The 18,596-nt window shown below is 40.1% G+C and overlaps 2 protein-coding genes across 2 annotated transcripts; one reads left to right on the top strand and one right to left on the bottom strand.

Moving 5' to 3' along the window:
* Nucleotides 1-3,708: 3,708 nt before the first annotated feature.
* On the bottom strand, nt 3,709-13,263 carry slc2a6 (solute carrier family 2 member 6). The gene is made up of 8 exons (XM_084371099.1): nt 12,942-13,263; nt 11,313-11,584; nt 9,672-9,768; nt 9,357-9,456; nt 8,749-8,942; nt 8,357-8,532; nt 7,806-8,083; nt 3,709-6,334 (listed from the first exon to the last, which is right to left on the bottom strand). Exons 1-8 carry the CDS (start codon nt 13,032-13,034, stop codon nt 6,006-6,008), a joined length of 1,539 nt encoding a protein of 512 aa, XP_084227225.1. The 5' UTR covers nt 13,035-13,263; the 3' UTR covers nt 3,709-6,005.
* Nucleotides 13,264-14,368: 1,105 nt separating this feature from the next.
* ptx4 (pentraxin 4, long) lies at nt 14,369-18,537 on the top strand. Its single transcript, XM_084371657.1, has 4 exons — nt 14,369-14,546; nt 15,276-15,454; nt 16,118-17,166; nt 17,282-18,537. The coding sequence occupies exons 1-4, from the start codon at nt 14,421-14,423 to the stop codon at nt 18,010-18,012; spliced, it is 2,085 nt and encodes a 694-aa protein (XP_084227783.1). The 5' UTR covers nt 14,369-14,420; the 3' UTR covers nt 18,013-18,537.
* Nucleotides 18,538-18,596: the final 59 nt, after the last annotated feature.

The following is an 18,596-nucleotide window of genomic DNA, read 5'->3' as shown; positions in this document are numbered from 1 at the left end:
AAAGAATCTGAACATGTATAAGCTCCACCCAATCATCAGAATACAAAGTACATTTCTGCAAACCACGGATATGTTAATGTTTGATATCTTGAACCTTTATCTTTTCTGTTGCAGTTTTACGTTTCTTTAGCTGGTTCTGTCGCTACTTACATGCCCTGACGTCACATCAAATATATCCGGTTTTGTTGCATCTAATGCAGCTGGGAAATGTCCCTATGTCCCTACGGCTGGAAATTGTCTTGACATCTTGTCAAAAATATGCAGTTTAGTAATCATTAACAGGGCTGGAAATTGTCCCAAAATCTTGTTAAAAATGTCCAATTTTGTTGCCACTAACACAGCTGGAAACCACCTGACTTTTCGTCAAAAACAACCAATTTTGTTGCCACTAACAAAGCTCGGCATTGTTCCTGCGTCTCATCAAAAGTGGGCTTTTTTGCCAATAACATGGATGGAAAATGTCCCGATGTCTTGTCAAAAATACCTACTGGTTTCACACAAATGTTGAAACGAATGGGGATTGCTCGCTTGGCAGTTGTCCTGCCTAAAGACCATTATCCCCTCCACCTTGTTGAAAGTCAGCTGCTATGCATGTAATCAGACATCTGATGACTGAACCACAGGCTAAAGTCCTCAAATCATCCTATCATCATTATGTCCTCTTTTCTGCTTCTGCACTACATGTCATATCACATTAAGATTATATCTGATTTTCATGTCAACAGGAAGAGGAGATGGTGGTTGTGTGACAACTGGGTGGTGGATGCTAAGATGCCACATTTCAAGACAGGATTCCAACATTTGTAAAGCACTTAAACACATTTTTGAGGTCATCAGGTCATCTTCCAGCCGTGTTAGTGGTGCAAAACTTCTCCTTAAAGACTGATATGATGCTACAAATGAAAATTGAATTTTTGCTCGTTTCAAGCAAAAAACATAAAAGGAAATCACAAACAGACGACCACACAAAGCACTAACAGTATGTCAAAATTCAACAGATTACTTGACATTGTTCAAAGGAGGTGGTGAATGATTTTGGCTATCCAACCTTTTGGGTGCGCTTCCCTGGGTAAATATTTTACATTTTCTTTCAGGCTGAAATATACAAACCCGTTTCAATCTGTTGCGCTAACGTCATTGAATTTCATCTCAAAAAGATGTCTGAGAAGATTTGCCTTTTCTGTCAGTCAGCTGGGAGAAGGCCAGTTCAACCACATTTTTCTACTGTTGGTCACTGGATCAGGGCTGCATGTGGGCTGGGTGCCTTGCCTTAGCACACGTTGTACATATTGTATGTTGAGGGAGAGCATAAAATAACTTTGATTTCCATTATGTGTAGAGATTTGATTCAATGACTGTGGGAAAACCCAGCAATCGTCCAGTTCTAAAGCAGACCGCGTCGACCCTACTGACCTTTTATCATTACAGACTTCACATGCTTCCAAATGTTACAAACAAGTCAGACTATATTACAATGAAATCTGCATGAAACTAATGTAATAGTGCATCTATTAACTCAAGTGTTCACTATGTTTCTACAACATTTTTGTTTTTCATATGTAAACATATATAGGTGTGTGTGAAAGTGTGGGGTGTTGCCTCTGTCTATGATGTCAACTGGGTGAGGTGAAAATGTGTGTGTGTGTGTGTGTGTGTGTGTGTGTGTGTGTGTGTGTGTGTGTCTGTGAGTGTGTGTTTCGATAGGCCTGATGAACAACATTCCAGAGAATGGACCAATCCCTAAGGAGTTTTACATTCCGTCCTAAGACAGTGGTGTGTTTGTGGGTTATGATGAATAAACTGGGACATTTTTAAGTGATTACAGGGCAGAGGTTTATCCCTTAATAACATTGACACCATGTTTATGTCAATACTAATGTAAATGTTATGAATAATAATAAATCAATTTTCAATATCCGACTGTTGCTATGAAAGAGATGAAAACACAAAGAAACACATTTTGTTGGTGCTGCTAACACTTAATAATAATAATATTGAGTTTCATCCATATGTCATTTCCGAAATTACGGATACAAATTAATTATCAAATTCTCTGATAATAATAACTAATGATTTCCCATTTTTGTCATGCAAAAAAGAAGTTTGAACCAGTTAGTTTGTGCACACTTGAGGGTAAAAAAAGCTATAACGTAGTAAGCGGAGAGGGCAACAGCGTGCTGCACTTCTTCTTCACCTTCTTTTTGGCTGATTGCAAACCAACTTTAAAGTTGGATACTGCCACCTACTGTTAGCTATAATTTCATTACCGATTGATACTGAATAAAATCATTTTCCTATTACTAGCTCGATATGTCCCAGCAATAGGTCAAATAAAATCTAATCAAAAATAATACTCATAATGGGATGGAAATTAAATAGTTAAGCTCAGTATGAAAACATGCAAGAAACTGACAAAAAAGGCCTGTTTGTAAAAACAAATACCTTAGCTGTACGTGGACAACATCTGTCACTTTAGGGAATACTCTATATTGTTTATAACTCTGTTTGTAATGTGGTATGTATGTATTTAATTCATTAGTTGTTAATATCAATGAGTAAACAGGTGAGAAATGTTCATTGCTTATATTTCTCTCTGTGCCAGCAAGAAACAGAATCAGTCTGATTTTGGCAATGTTACTTAAGAGTAGAAAATCTGACAAAATACAATTTTGAGTTTCCTTTGAATACAATGACTGCTTGACTATTAATTTAAATCAACAAACATCAGTTTTAAAGCAGAAATCCCAATGATATAATTTAGCTTACTTGTAAGGTATAGTTGAGTATCATCTGCATAACATTTGAGGTGAACACCACACATTTGCAGCGAGTATTGATATGGTCCTAGGATTGAGCCTTGTGGTACACCTCATTATTTAAGAGGCAGAGAAATAATCAAAATAAGGTTTTTGTTTTTATTTGCCCAAAAAACAAATATGTGTTTATAAAGATATATTTTCTTTTTTCTTCTCTTTAATTTTAATTTAATGGACTAGCATGTCATGCTAGTCCATTTACCATTATATAAAGTGTCTTTGAGTATCATGAAAAAGCGCTATATAAATAAAATGTATTATTACTATTATAAGTCTGACTTCAATGTGGCAAGACTCATTTTAACAATACAGTAAAGCATCTCAGAATGACAGTGGTGAAAAAAACGTCACCCACTGAAGGCAGCAGGCAGGTAGTGATCGAGAGTTGGAGGGAGGAGAATGGAGGAGGTGGGTATAATCATGAATACAAAAATAGACTGTGACTCAGCAGGTATATAAATACTGAGTGAATGGAAGTTAAAGGCTGTCTTTGCTATCTGGCTCTCTTCTTATCCATCTGACTGTCTACCTATGACCTAGTTACATCTTTAACTGTCTTAGTTCTCTTCCCCATTGATGTGCAGAGCAGTGTAAACATTTCCGTTGTGTTTGAATGGATACACATTTTGTGTCATGTAATTAGTCAATAATGTTTTCAGGTTCAATTTTTCAACAATATGGAAAAAGGCCTGTAAACATTTTAAAGAGTGGATGATCTTAATTAAAGACTAAAGAGTAGCTCTTTTCGATGCGGTGTTGTTGGAACTTATCAATCTTGTTTTTATTCAAAGAAAAGGAAATAGGACACTAAACTGTGCAGTTTTAATGGTGTTTAACAGTTTTAAAAACATTTTTTTTAAATAGGACAAATGCAATTTAAAAAAAATTCTCAGACAAACTTTATTCATACTTGATGTAAGGTTGACACACAGCTCAGCTGCATCAGCATTACAAACACACAGGCACAATCATCTTAAGAGATGCATATCTGCCATACAAACATGTATCTTGAAGCAATATGTGTGTGTTTATGGCTGTCACCCTAAGGTATTACATCAATAATTATTCCAGGCATGTGTCCTGTCTAAGGAGCTGATTAATGGTTTCCTGTTGTTAAGAACAAGTTTAACAGTCTGTCAAAGTCTTTCCATTAGCCTCAGCCAAACAATGTATTGTCGCACAAATGGCTTATTTTATTGGTCTCCATCTAATCCACAGTAGTAAACATACATAAAGGACAACAGTAATTCAATAGTTATCTCAGCCACTAATGAAAGACAATAGCTCCAGATAGCTAACAAAGTGGCTAGCTTGGTTAACAACAAGCTGATAATTGGATGACACTTTGTGCTTTCACAAACCAAACATTCTTGCATTAAATCTGTAATAAAGCTTTTCTCTTGCCTGTCATTTGAAAAACACGCTGCTGTAGCAGGGTGCGGTCAGATGCACACGGACACATCTGAGTAGTCCATCCAATAACTGCGGTGATTTAGCAACATAAAGTTCTGTGAAGATACCAGACAACCAGAGCAGGATAGGGAAGCAGTGATCCGGCTGTGAGTCAAACCTACAACATCGAGAGCACACTGCGGCATGTGACCTGGCCTGCTGGGCCACCAGTGTGTGCCGGAAGCACCACTTCCGGTCCTGAAAAAATTATGAATATTTTCCTCCGACAGCTGCCAGCCTGTTTGTCGACATGCTTAATGAACTTATATATAATGTATACTGAGTTTTTTGTTTTATATATAATAAATACAGAATATTTAGATTATGTAGCTGATGTATTGAATTCTGCCGTGAATCAATAAAACATTTACAATATCACCTGAAACAGCTGTGGTGTCCCTGCACAGCCAGTCAAACAGTGCTAAAGTACTGAGTTGTCTTGTTGGGAGTGGATTTTGATTTTTCTGATCATGATGTTTATGTAAATGGTAAATGGTAAATGGACTGCATTTCTATAGCGCTTTTCCAGTCCTCTCGGACAGCTCAAAGCGCTTTACAATACATGCCACATTCACCCATTCACACACACATTCATACACTGATGCCGGTGACCCCCTCTAACTGTCACCCCAATTTTTGAAATATTTAATGATAAAAGGTGTTTTTAATAGATTGTAAGAGCTCAGGAGAAAAGCGATAAACAATCTTCCTCTGCTACTGTAACACACATTGCATATTGCTTTCAGACATGTTGGAGTGTATTATTGTGCTAACTCCATGGCTGCCTACCAGAGAAAAGAGGACGATGTAAGGATGTTGTTCACGCTCCCCGTTATGTTAGTTTTGCATGTACATCAGTGGTTAAACTGACGCAAAATAAACTTGAGGTATCTGATATGATCAGAGTGCATTTCGTGTTACTACAGTACAAATACATGTTAAAGAACACACTAATTGAAAACAGTCGGTGTGTTTATGCAACAAATGTAATGTAGGTTGTATTTCTCATTCATTTTTATTTTCATTTTGTTTTTAATTTTTTGTTTTCGATTCAGTTCAGCTTCAGTCAGTTTGCAGTGTGGATTTGCTTGTTTCAGTTCAGTTTTTATTTGACTATAAATGTTAAGTTTTTGTTTCATTATTAGTTTCAATGTCAGTTTTAGTTTTTAATATTAACTCAAGACTTTGTGAGGGAATATAAGTCACAGTCATGTAGACATTCTAGTGTCAATAAACATATGCATCAATGTCTCCTCATTCTTGTTGTGTTGACATACTTGAGGCATCCTGTATATTTTTATATTAAATTAGTTAACTTCTAGTTAGCTAGTTTCATAGCTCGTATTAATTTTTGGTTTCGGTTTAGTTAACTACAATAACCTTGAACTGATTACATATTGTGTTACATCATTGTAGGAGAAGGAAATAAACATGTAGGCCTATATAATTATGTATAACATGATTGTCAGTGAGATGTATAAGCAGTTGCCTGCTTTCGACCTAATGGTAACTGTCTTCAGTCTGCTGAACTCAGCCTTATATTGCTCCATCTGTGCTCAGCAATTATTGTAGTCCTTTTCTCAAAGGGGCTTTATATTTTGTTCAATAAACACCCTCTGTCCTCAGACCGTTAAGTCTGATGTTTACATTTTCAGTTAAAAAATCACTTTACAGCAGCTGTATTCAAAATTAAACCATGGAAATAATTCATTCTTTTATAAAATGGATCTTAAGGCCTCAGCTCGACTGTGCAGTGGAATGACTCCGGCTGATGGTGAACGTACGTCCTGTCCTGAAATAGTTCTCGATTTCCTCCAGTGAGCGGCCGCGTGTCTCTGGGATGCACACGGCGGTGAACAGCAGACCGAGCACGCACACCACTGTAAACAACAGGTAGGGCACGTACAGGCCGTACTGGTGCTCTAGGTGCGTGAAGACTTGTGTGAGCATGAAGGCCGTCAACCAGCTGACAGTCACGCACAGACCTGAAGCCACGCCCCTGGCAGCCAGTGGCAACACCTCTGACATCAGCAACCAGGTGATTGGGCCCCATCCCATGGCGTATCCTAGGAGACAACCAACAATGTGATGACAAGGCGATCAGCTCATAACGAGGCAGGTGATTTCACAGTACAATTAAAGCACAAAATGTCATGTGCAGCACTTTGTTAGGGCACGGTCACACCATGCTACGCTGTTACAATTTTTTCAGACTCTGGTGTTAATTGACTAAAAATACCCATATTGTATGAAAAAGGTACCAAAAATACGTATATTAGCAATACAGCACTACATAACCCCATTGTAAGTCTGAAAAGCTTTCCCAATTAATTAAGGTGTGAGAACATATTTGAAACCAATTAAACTAAACAGGCCGAAACAGGTTTTCTGACCATGAGGACGTTGATGTGTGACAGAAAGCAGTTAATGATGCTGAGCTAAGTATAATAAAATGACCTGAGGACATAACAGTTCTTAACATGTTGAAACAAGACACACAGCAACTTTGTTATATACAAAGACACAAGCCTGACAGGTTTTCAAATCTTTAAAAGCTTAGCGTGTTAGCATGCTAGCATTTGCTGATTAGCACTAAACAAAAACTAAGCACAGTACAGTGGAGGCTGATGGGAATGTCGAACTTTGCAGGGATTTAGTTTTGAGATTTTGACCAGATCACCAAAGTTATTACAATCAACCTCCGGGGGCCTTGAAGATATAATATGTAACGTTTCTGCTTTAAAATGTCTAAAATCTACAAGAACTGTGACAGATTTGTTGTGTAGTTGTGTTATTTGTATTTTATTCAAGGTAACAAGGCACATTTCATTTGGTTGCCTGTGGCTATAACTTCTGGGAGAGAGTCAGAGAGTGAGAAAGAATAACATAAGTAAAATATTAACTTGTCTGTGAACATTTCTGTCTGAGTCAAGTACAAAAACAGACAACAATGATTCCATGCAACTTTTTAAAAACTTGTTTTTGTATTTATTGAGCAAGCTCTAGCAGCAGAAGTTACATCCTGCGACTGAAAGGTTCCATATTATGCTCATTTTCAGGTTCATACCTTTATTTTGGGTGTCTACTAAAAATGTTGACATGCTTTGATATATAAAAAACACTATTTTTCTGATTCTGTCCATTGCTGCAGCACCTTCTGTATATTCAACCAAAGGCTCTATTTTAGCTCCTGTCTCTTTAGGGCTGCCCTCTTGGAAAGCCCAGTCTGCTCTGATTGGTCAGCTCTCACAGGACTGAGCAGGCACTGCCCACCTTGTTTCCACATCAGCTCTGCCAGTGTTTTTGCTACCATGGCTGTGTTGGGGCATGTCTGAGAGTTGCTGAGACTGTATAGTTATAATATCTAAATCTTACAGAAGGTTACTTTCGACAAAATCAGAACTTTAAATATCTGAAGTAAATTTCATGGCAATGCGCCCAAAGATGTTACAATATTTCAGTCTGTTATCCTGCTCTGCTATACATAAAGGCACACAGCATGGTTTTTCAACAGCATGATTTGCTTGCAACACTCACCAAATATAAACACCATGGTGCTGATGACAGGAATGATGCCTGCTGTGATGTTTCCACCGTCACTATGGAGACTGTAGTCCAGACACACAGTGCCATTAGGAGGGACGGGGCCTGGAGGGCAAGCTGTGGTGTGGGAGATCATGGTCAGAGTCAGACTGGACACGAACATCAGCATGCTTGACGTGTACAGCAAGGCTTTGCGTCCCGCCCTGTCCATTAAAACAGCTGCAATGGCAACAGAAAAGAGGCGGACCACACCCACAAGGGCAGCATCATACCTGACAGACATAGAACATGGATGGGTCAAAATTTGGAGCATAATGGAATTAATTAACAGACCAAACACCATCACATGTGTGATTTACACAATGCTTGAGGGTAGATAAATACATTTGCATCATTATAAAGTAAATAATCAGCAAAATTTGCATGATTAAAATGAATGATTAATGACATGATTGAAAGTAAACCAATGAAAACAACCAAAAAGAAGAAAAAAGGTCCATAAATATATAAATAATAGATATAGATAAATAGAATAGATGTCCAACCTGGCCTCCAGGGGGACTTTGAATTTGGAAAAGATGGTCTCCAGGTAGACCAGGATAGGTGTGATGCCTGTCATCTGCTGCAGGAAACGCATCACCACTGAGATGATGATTGGCCGGTAGAAGATTGGTGCGGCCAGCTGCGACCATGTGACTTTACCCTGTGTGCTGATGCTGTCCTGTATTGGGAGACACACAGATAGACACATAAACATATGCCGCTATACTACTTTGTATTTATTTATAAAACTCAAATGAAAAAGGTCTTTGCTCCAAGAATGTAAACCACTGGAGTCACTGTGTGAGTGTGATGTTACCACCGTTTTACCCTAGTTGTCCATTTAACTGCTTCTCTAAGTTATTAGAAACACATGCAGATGTTTTGTGACTCTTACCTGTATGGCTCGGAGCTCAGTGTGTGTGTCGTAGTCTTTTCCTCTCAGCCAGCGGAGGGCCTTCTCAGCCTGCTGCTCTCTGCCCAGAGAGAGGAGCCTCCTGGGGGAGGAGGGCATGAACACCAGCAGCACAACCATCAGTACAGCTGGCAGCGCCCCTGCCACTGCAAGCCACCGCCACGATACCACCAGACCTGTACATCATAGTTGATATTGAGATTATGAGCTGCTGTCAGTTTTGCATTTGTTATGATAGATTTCCTCTTTTATGATTGTTGAACACATTACCTGATGATGTATTAGGCTGGAGAGCAATTACCTGCCATCTTTCCAAAATGCTTTACTTAATACAAATGTACAAAATCTTTCTTTATACATTTAGCTGAAACTGTAATCCAGAACATTTTACAGTTCTTTAAAATGTAGATTCAGTGTCTTGCACAGAGACAGGTAAGCCGACACTTCAGCATCTAAGCGGAAATGTTGCATTTTTGGGCTTATTTTGCCATTTGGAGGAGTGGTTTTATTATTCTGGCAGATAACTGGTTTAACATAGATTACATAACATGTTGTGGTATTTTAATGTAGCAGTATTGGTATGTTCTTACCTAGGCCGTAGAGGGACAAGGACCCAAACACAGCAGTGATTTGAGGGCAGGAGCCCAGTGCTCCTCTCACTGTTTTGTGGGAGATCTCTGAGATGTAAACCTGTGACATAAACACACAAAGGACACAAATACAGTCACATTAAGACATGTAGTTTGAATTCAAGGTAATATACATACATGAGAAAACATCTGAAATAATACCATAACTATTTACATAATTGTTGACAGGATTGGTGGAAATGGGTAAAATTGTTTTGTGTTAGAGAAAACGGGGAAAATAGGTTGAAAAAAGTTTCTATAACCATAGTAACCTACAGGAATGGATGCTGCGGTCATCCCGCCGGCAATTCCTGTGAGGAAACGGCCGACATGGAGCATCCACAGGTCCACGGCCCCTCCAAGTATCATGTATCTGAGACACACATACACAATATACAGATGGGAATACGTACAAAACAAACAGTACATGCAGGCTCATACACACACATCATGACCCATCTCTGGATATAAGAGATTCAGATTATTCAGGGTTCAGTTATTACCATGAATGAACTTTGCCCTTTTCAAACCACTTTCTCTGGGTTTTCTGACATCATGATGGACATAATTATAAAGACTTTTATAAACTTTTATAAACTTTTATAAAGAATGTACATTTAACAAAAAATGATGTCAAAGAATTTGAATTTAAAGGCTCAGACAGGTATTCAAAAGGTATTTTATTGCTCGTAGCCTATTGTTGTTCACAAACATAAAAATACAGTAAAAGTAGTAATATGACTAATAACGCGAAAGGCCCTCTGTTCTGGGCTTCTATAGAAATGTAGTAGTGCAACATGGCGGACTCAATGGGAGAGGACCGCCTCCCTCTGTATATAAAAGTCTCATTCTAATCTAGGGAAATAAAAACACTATTCTTAGTTTCAGGTGATTATACATTAATGAAAACATATCTAATTACAATATATTACATTTCTGTCAATATTATATTGCATTTCTGCACATAAATTCCACTAAATCCTGCACACTGGACCTTTAATCAAAAGTATAATAAGAAAAATTTACTTGAGTGGATGCTGTCAGTGTTATGTTCTCATATATTACATACATGGACATGGATTACATGGATTATAGTGCATAAGCAGCACAATAATGTTGTAGCTGGTTGCAGATTCCAGCTACTTATTATTATTATTCAGTAGTTTATAATTTGCAAGTGATCATTTATTTTGTAATTAAATGAAAGTCATGGCTGACACAGTTTTATCTCACTTCAGTTGCCTAATTAGAGCTCCTCTGAGGACTGTGTGTAGGCGTAAACCTGACTGACATCTCATTCATCCTCCTGTCAGAGCGAGGCACGCTGTTATCATTCTTATTACTTCAAAGAGTTTAATGGCATGCCATTCCCAGAATACCTACTTATGATGAGACGTCTAATCTGTCTGAGGTATTTAAGGCACCTCTGTGGGTGTAATGACTCGTTACTATAGCTGTCAAATATATGTCGTGGAGTAGGGGTCGACCGATATGGCTTTTCAGGGCCGATACTGATACCGATTATTATATTTATCAAGGAGACTGAAAACATTTGCAATAAAAATCTAACTGTATAGTTTACTCAAGTACTGTTCTTGAGTACAATTTCCAGGTAATGTACTTGAATACTTTTGATTTTCTGTGACTTTATACTTCCTCTTTACTTCATTTATTTGATACATTTAGTAACTAGTTACTTTGCAGATTCTGATTATTCAGTGTGAACAATCGTGTTACCAACCAGATAGTGATGGGTGGGACACTGTGAGAGATGATGCTGCATCAGGGCCAAAGAAGCACATTCTTAAATAATTTCATTTTATTGGCAATCTGACTGAAAATCACTGATCCAGGACCAATAATCGGTCTACCCCTACCGTGGAGTAGAAAGTGGTATAATTTGTTACTGAGACCCACCCAATAGACGACGGCACTGCTGACACCATGATGCTCAGTTTCCGTCCAATCAAGTCGTTGAGCAGCATGGCCCCCAGTCCTCCAGCTACGGCCCCCAGTGCGTAGATCGAGCCGAACCAGGCAGCCTGCATCGGGTCCATCCTGAGCCGGGGGTCGGCATCGGGGCTCTGGAGCTTTGGCAGGACCGGGGATGAGTAGACCAGGGAGTACCCGAAGCTGAAGTTCCCCAGGACAGCCGAGAAGACAGCCAGGAACAGTTTAGAGTTGTTGATCTAGGATGGAAGGATGTGGATGAGTTAAAGCTACATAAGTACATACAGTAGCTACTCTATTTTATGAATCAATGCTGCTCTCTGACAGAGTGTCTGTTAAAGGGAAGTTTGGGATCTAAACGCAGCTTTCTCTTCAAAAAAATCACTGTTTTGAATTGAAAGGAAACATTTTTTTATTGTTTCCATAGAAATAAATTGAATTAATTAAAAGATAAAAAAAAAAAATGTACTTGGTGACTGATAGATTCCCAAGTGAAGTCTTTTAGTACACAGAAGTAATGTGTTGTTTTGTTTCAGTCAACTTAAAGTAAAAATCCCAAGAGGAACTCAACGAATTCTTAACAGCAATAAGTACTAATATTTTACCAGAAATAAGAAAATTCTTTTATATTGATTACAAAAGTAACATTTATCATTTACTTTGAGAGGGGCACTGTGTAGTTTTGGAGAAGAAATTCAAATTCAGGATTTTAAGATTTACAATACTGATGAGGTAATAATACAAGCTCAGAATTATTATATTTTTCCATAACTGAATAAACAAGCTGTTCTCAGAGGAAAATAAGTACTACATAGTGCTCCTTAAACACGCCTGTTTAAATGCGACTCAGCCTGATTGCAGACTGTAGGATCTATTTAAAGGCGTTTCTGTGGGTCAGTAATGAGGGGAGGATGTCCATGTAGCTTTGTGCATAAACCGATGAGTTGAAATTTCCTGCCTTGATTGTTTTCTTTCCATTTTTACAGCTGATGTTATTAAGTTGGATGACCGAGCAGCAACTCAGCTCCCTTCACTCCAGTAAAAATGTATTCTGTAATAAAGATACAGTAGTATCTCAGTGCTGTGCAGACCTGTAGCAGAGCTCACATGCTGAGGCTTGATCATTGTGGTGTGGTTGGTCCATCAGGTGTCAGTGTAAACATGGCTCTCAGTTCTGAGGTATCCTGGGGTAGTGAGGCTAACTTTATGGGATTTTTCTAAGATAACAAGGAACAAGAAAGCTTTTCAGACCTCTTAAATATTTGGGAAAAGACTTCTGGTTTGATTTCATATCATTCTAGTTTCTTTTTTGCTATCCTTTTGTTTGTTCTGGTTGATTCATGAATATGTTTGAGATGTAAAAATGATCATATTTGAGTTTGATTATTTGAATTATATATTTCTATGGGAAATGTTACACTTGAAATTTACAGATCAGTCTGAGGTATCATTGTGGAACTGGACCCTGATCAGGATTCCTCACAATAAGTTAAAAAACCTCTTTTTTGTTCATATTAAATCAGTCAACCACAGACTAAATCTATGAGCTATTGTTGAGATTTAAAGATCATTTAAAACAAGTGAAATGTTTCCAACCTTGGATTCAGGTGATGCTGGTCTTCTGTTCAGCAGGGGAGTCTCTTCATCCATGTCTGCGGCAGGATCCTTCATCAAAGGTGTCTGATTCATGCAACTCAAAAAACACAGCAAGAGGAAAAGTCCATCAAGCTCCAACAAAGCTTCCAACGAAAGTGATCCTTCTTTACAGGCGAGGAAGAAAATGAAACCAAGCCAGTGAGGATAATTTGATTTTAAAAAAATGCATTCCAAATCCTATTTGCCCTCTTCAAGTGCTGATGTGGATCCTCTGTGGACAGCGCGTGGTTGAGGAGTTTCCAAGCTGACAGACTAAAACACACAGACAAGGGTTTACTTCATGTCAGAGGTCATAATGAAAGTGAAACTGAGAACTGTGTTTACGCTGGACATGGAGTTCAACTGGAGTTAGTGGTGTGAATTATTGAACATTTTGAATAAAATGTACATAGTAACTGTAGTAACATTTTAAACTTATTTTAGATTTTTTATAAAAACGTTTTAATCTGCTCACTTTGACTTTGAGTAAAGCATTTTAATCCTATGTGTGGCCTCTCTACCCTAAATACAACTACTGATCGATTTGTGGAAGGAAAACTGTCACAGAATACTGACTCAAACACATGCACACTTACTTTTAAAAAAGATATCGTCTGATTGTTGTAGTGACATTTTAAAGTCCCAGTATAACAAATCCACAGTGTTGCAACCCGGTCAAGAGTAGAAAGCAGAAGGGAGGAATCAACATGATTCCTGGATTAGGTCAGACTAAGAGAAAGCAGAAGAGGAAGAGGAGAGCCAGATCCCCAATCAGTTGAGTCAGGGGAAGAGGAAAGTACAGGCTGCTTCTCCAACAGCCCACGCATCATGAGATTTACTGCAGCTTTATCATCGTACGCACAAGTTCACTAACATACACACACAAATACAAGCACACACTTGCATTATAACCAGATGTTTCCACATCATATTTGTCCAACAGGAAAGTAATGACAACTTTTAATGAATCAAACCTTTTTAAATAGAGCATCCAGTTATATGAAAGTGGAGCGACAAACAAATATAATGACAAAGGTCATCTCTGAACAGGGTTTAACAAATCAGCTTTTTTTATTCTACATTTAAATTAACACTGGACATCAATTTGTAGATAGTTTGAAGCGGTTCATCCTTATTTTCTTTGTGTTTGCTCGTGCAGGAGAGTGAGAGAGAGGCAGAGAGAAGCTGACTACCTGTTAAATCCATCTGCATTTCCTCTGAGGTCCCCAGTGATGTGGAAAATGGAAAGTGTGTTCCTGTCCCAGCTTGTGGGTGTGCTTTTGTGTTTTGTGTGGGTGCATAAATGTTTATTGTGTGTGTACAGCGTGTACCAAGACCAGCCTTTTTCAGCTATGTCTCTCCTCTATTTGTTCCTTCACCTCCAGACCTCGAGACAGGGATCCGGGCTCCCGGCTGCATCTATCCCAGCTCCAGCACACCATGGGCAGCCTGAGGTCGAGCGACTGGCCCCTGATCCTGGTCCACATGCTTCTGTTGCAAATGCAGTCAGATGAAGTGCAGGGAGTTGATCCTGTGTCCCAGAAACTACGACGTCTCAACGAGCAGGTCGGTTTGAATCAGTCTTTTTTCATTTCATATACATGATTGTCATGCTGTTCATATATATATATATATATATGTATATGAACAGTTATGGTGGCTACGTCAACCCTGATTACATTAAATATCACAGGTAATTATCTGAAACAGTTCTGAAAAATGTTAGTCCCTGCAGCTGCTGGGTTTACTTTATGCTTTTCAATAACTTACTATGTATGTTTAAATTTGTTTTTGAATTAATGTTTCACTGTTAATGCAATTCTGAGTTTGCTGCACTTCCCCTTAGCATTTAACTCTGTGAATGTATGCGCCATTTTAAAAAGCACACTAGGATTTCACTAAAACAACTAACAGCAAGACAATGGCAATGTTGTTATGAACTATAACGATAAATAATTAGCCTCAAAAACATTCAATTCAGGGTCAACTCATTCATCTGTTACACAGTTCAGCGAAAAGCTTTAACTTCAAACCTTCTCTGTAACTTCACTCCTTCTGTCCTGCCTTTGTAGGGCAGATATGATATTAGTCATTTTGTAAAGGAATAGCAGATAACTGAAATGGTGGGAAAAACTCTCCTATTGCAACAATGGTGATTGTAAGAGAGGGAAAGTCATCACAGATAAGTAATGTGTTTTTTCTTCTTCTGGGGGTTTGGGGAATTTTCCTGACCCTCAAATCAGTGACCAAACAGCTGCAGAAGGACTTGTGAAAACACATTTCTTCTTTTGACAGTTCCAGCAGTTCCAGGCGCTGACCCAGGCCCGTTTGGACATGTTGGCCCTGAACCAGAACAGAAACTCCTCCGGAGAGCTGGGGAGCCGTGTTCAGGCCCTGAATGACAACTTGCACCACATGTCACAGGAGCTCGATCACCTCAAGCAGAGCACAACTCAGGAGACTGAAGGTCTCAGGTTAGAGCTTGGGTACAAATACTAAAGGTTTACTGTAAATATGGGGCGGGGGGTCGAGTGGGTCGAGATGTATTCGGCAGAGTAGAGAGAGAACACAACTTGAGGTAACAGTTAGGACCAGTTTATTGTCCGGTTCAGAAAATGACATAATTTAGATCAGACCATTACACATGACACAAGAACAGAATGTACAGTAAATGCATTGTCAAACTTCAGTGTCTGCTCTATAAGACAGTTTTGAGTGGGTGGCTTTTCCTTTTAGCATCTGTTCTTTTTGATGGGCTGGGAAATAATGATTTACAGAACGGCTTTTGGACATCAATCTCTGATGATATCTGTGCTATGTATGTTAAAATAGCTGAACTATTATTTTCCCAGATATGTCGATATATGTTAATTTCTATACTGCATGATAAAACATCCATAACATTTACAAACCTCACCCGTCTAGCCCTTGAAATAAGTCAAAATGACAATGTCGTATGTTGTATCAGTTCTCAGTGGCGGACTCAGGATGTTTGAGGGGCAAGGGCTTAAAAAATAAAAGGTCTGTATGCTGTGGAGCACCAGTGTGCAGAAGCTTGATTGTACTACTTCATGCATTTTCAACAACAATGATACAGAAATTAAACAAACGTGTTCTCATGTTGACTATTATCCCAGAGAGTGGAGCAAGAAGCTCGAGAAGAAGAGTAAGCGGATGGAGGGTCGTCTGGCTTTGATGGAGAGGACCATGAGGGAGAACCGCCGCCATGCCCAGAAACAGAAGCCTGATCCTGATCAGGACTTCGCCAACCTCACCGTGGAGCTCCAGAGCCAAGAGGAAAGGCTTGCTGCCCTTCAGGCCCAGCGTGACGAGCTGCTCATTGGCCTAAAAGGGTTGCAGGAATCCTTGAAAAATCAGGCGCTGCGTGTGACCCGACTGGAGGGCCGACTGGAGGAGGTCCTGCAGCTAAATGGAGCAGGCAAACCCAGAGGGTTGTGGGGGGCGGGAGAGCCCCTTAACTCTGACATCACACCTCAGGAATACTATGAACCACGCAGGCGAAGCCAGACACATAGAAGAGGGAAGACTGTAAGGATTCTGGATGGACATTCCCAACCCAGACAGGAAGGTATCAGCTATTCCCAAACTGATAATCACTCACAGGGCACAGCTCAGAGCAGACACCCCCCACAGCCCCATCAATACCGGGCAGCACCAAACCAGCCTAAACATTCAATGACCATGGAGCAGGCACCCACAGATTACCTCCCCCAGCCTGAGCCTCACCGTCCACAGTCACAGATCCGGAGGCCGGCCCAGACAAGACCTTATCCTATCAGGCAGGAGGCTGTGCCTTATCCTAATGCCCAGATCCAACCCCAACTCCAACAGCAATCTCAGCCTCAATTACATCATCAGAGACACCATCAGTCACGCAACACAAGTCCCTCTTGGCCCCAGCCCCTCTACCAGGCTCCAACCCATCCTAAACCCGCCAAAGGAAGACCGGGCAAGACCCGCCTGGGGGCTCCACAGCCCCAGGCTTCAGAAGCTCTCCCTCAGCCACAGCCTGAGTCTTATCAGCCCAGCCCTGTGAGCACATGGGATGAAGCAGATGAGGAAGAGAGCAACACAAAGGTGGAGTCTTCAGTGATCCATAACCTCCTCCAGCTTCCTGTGAGACAGAAGATCCCTGCACAACCAGTTCGCAAAAAAGATGCAACCAGTAAGTTATAGTTAGTGCCTCTACAGTGGCTTGCAGTGACTTTGTCTTTTGTTGTACCAGGGATATTAGACTTAGCATCACACTGAATATATCTTCTCTTGCCTTTTGTCTGTAGTCTGTAACGTGGACTCCATGCTGTTGTTTCCCTCGGCCTCAGCAGAAAACTACGTCACTTTCTCCTCGACTCTTCCCGACCTTCCTGAACTCTCTGTGTGTTTGTGGCTCCGTGTGGAGGCCTCACATGTTGGCACACTGCTCTCTTATGCCACAGACTACAATGATAACCAGTTAGTTCTGTATGGGCGCAACTCCTCCGCCTCATCTTCATCCTCCTCTGCTTCTTCCTCATCTTCCCGCCAGTCCTACCACTCCTCCTCTCAATTCTCATCACCTCCCTACACCTCCTCTTCCTCCCCCTCCCTGGACTTTGTCATTGGAGACCCTGTCTATCGCCGTCTCCCTGTGTCCTCCATCCTGGATGCTCGCTGGCACCACCTCTGTGTCGTGTGGTCCTCCATCCAGGGGCGTTTCTGGCACTACAGTGACCGACGCCTCACCTCCTCAGGCTCCAGATTCAGGAAGGGCTGGGAGATTCCCGGAGGTGGATCAGTGGTGCTGGGCCAGGAGCAGGACACTGTTGGTGGAGGATTTGATCCTACCGAGGGTTTTGCTGGGCAGGTGGCAGGGTTCAGAGTGTGGAACCGGGTGCTGAGTCCCTCAGAGGTGAAAGGGGTGGCAGAAGGAAGAGGTGTGCCCAGAGGGGTGGTGCTGGGCATGGAGGACATAAAGGAGGTGCATGGGGAGGTGCAGCAGGTGGCATGTGAATGTTTAGAGCACTGCCTGTAAGTTACATTCCAAAACATAATTTCTGCAGGGAATGTTAATTGTCTCTTGCTGAAAAAGGGCCAAAAAAAACCTTTAATTTGTTTAGATTTCATTCGTTTTCTGTAATTGTCCCTTTTTTTTCTGATCTTAGCTAATAACCAGAGGCACATTCCATCTGTATCTATAAGAGACTCAATACTATAGGTTGTACAATAAAACAGCCTATATTTATTGATATTAATTGTTCAATGATGCTGCACTTTCTTTCTTTTCTGTTTATGGAGTTCGTTAACAGATATAAATGTAACTTTTGGATTGCCAATAAAACACTTATAATGCTTATTTTTATATGAATAATCTAATTAAAACTCATCATTGGCTTGTTTTATCCTTTTATTGGGTGCATAAGTACAGCAAAGTTCTAGTTGTGTGCAATCTGGATGACAAAGTTAAATAGTTTTTGCTGTTTTCTGTGTATGTCTCTTTCTACGTCAAAGTCTCAAAAGTTTGAGAGTTTGTCTTGACAATAAAGCCATTTTAATTGTTTTACAAGTAGTCTCCTTGGTACTCTCGTGATTTTTATGTCTACATGTATCCTATCCAAA

This window comes from Pagrus pagrus (assembly GCF_965226575.1).
Source record: "Pagrus pagrus genome assembly, chromosome: 13".
Taxonomy (NCBI): Eukaryota; Metazoa; Chordata; class Actinopteri; order Spariformes; family Sparidae; genus Pagrus; species Pagrus pagrus.
This window is presented reverse-complemented; position numbering and strand designations above follow the sequence as displayed.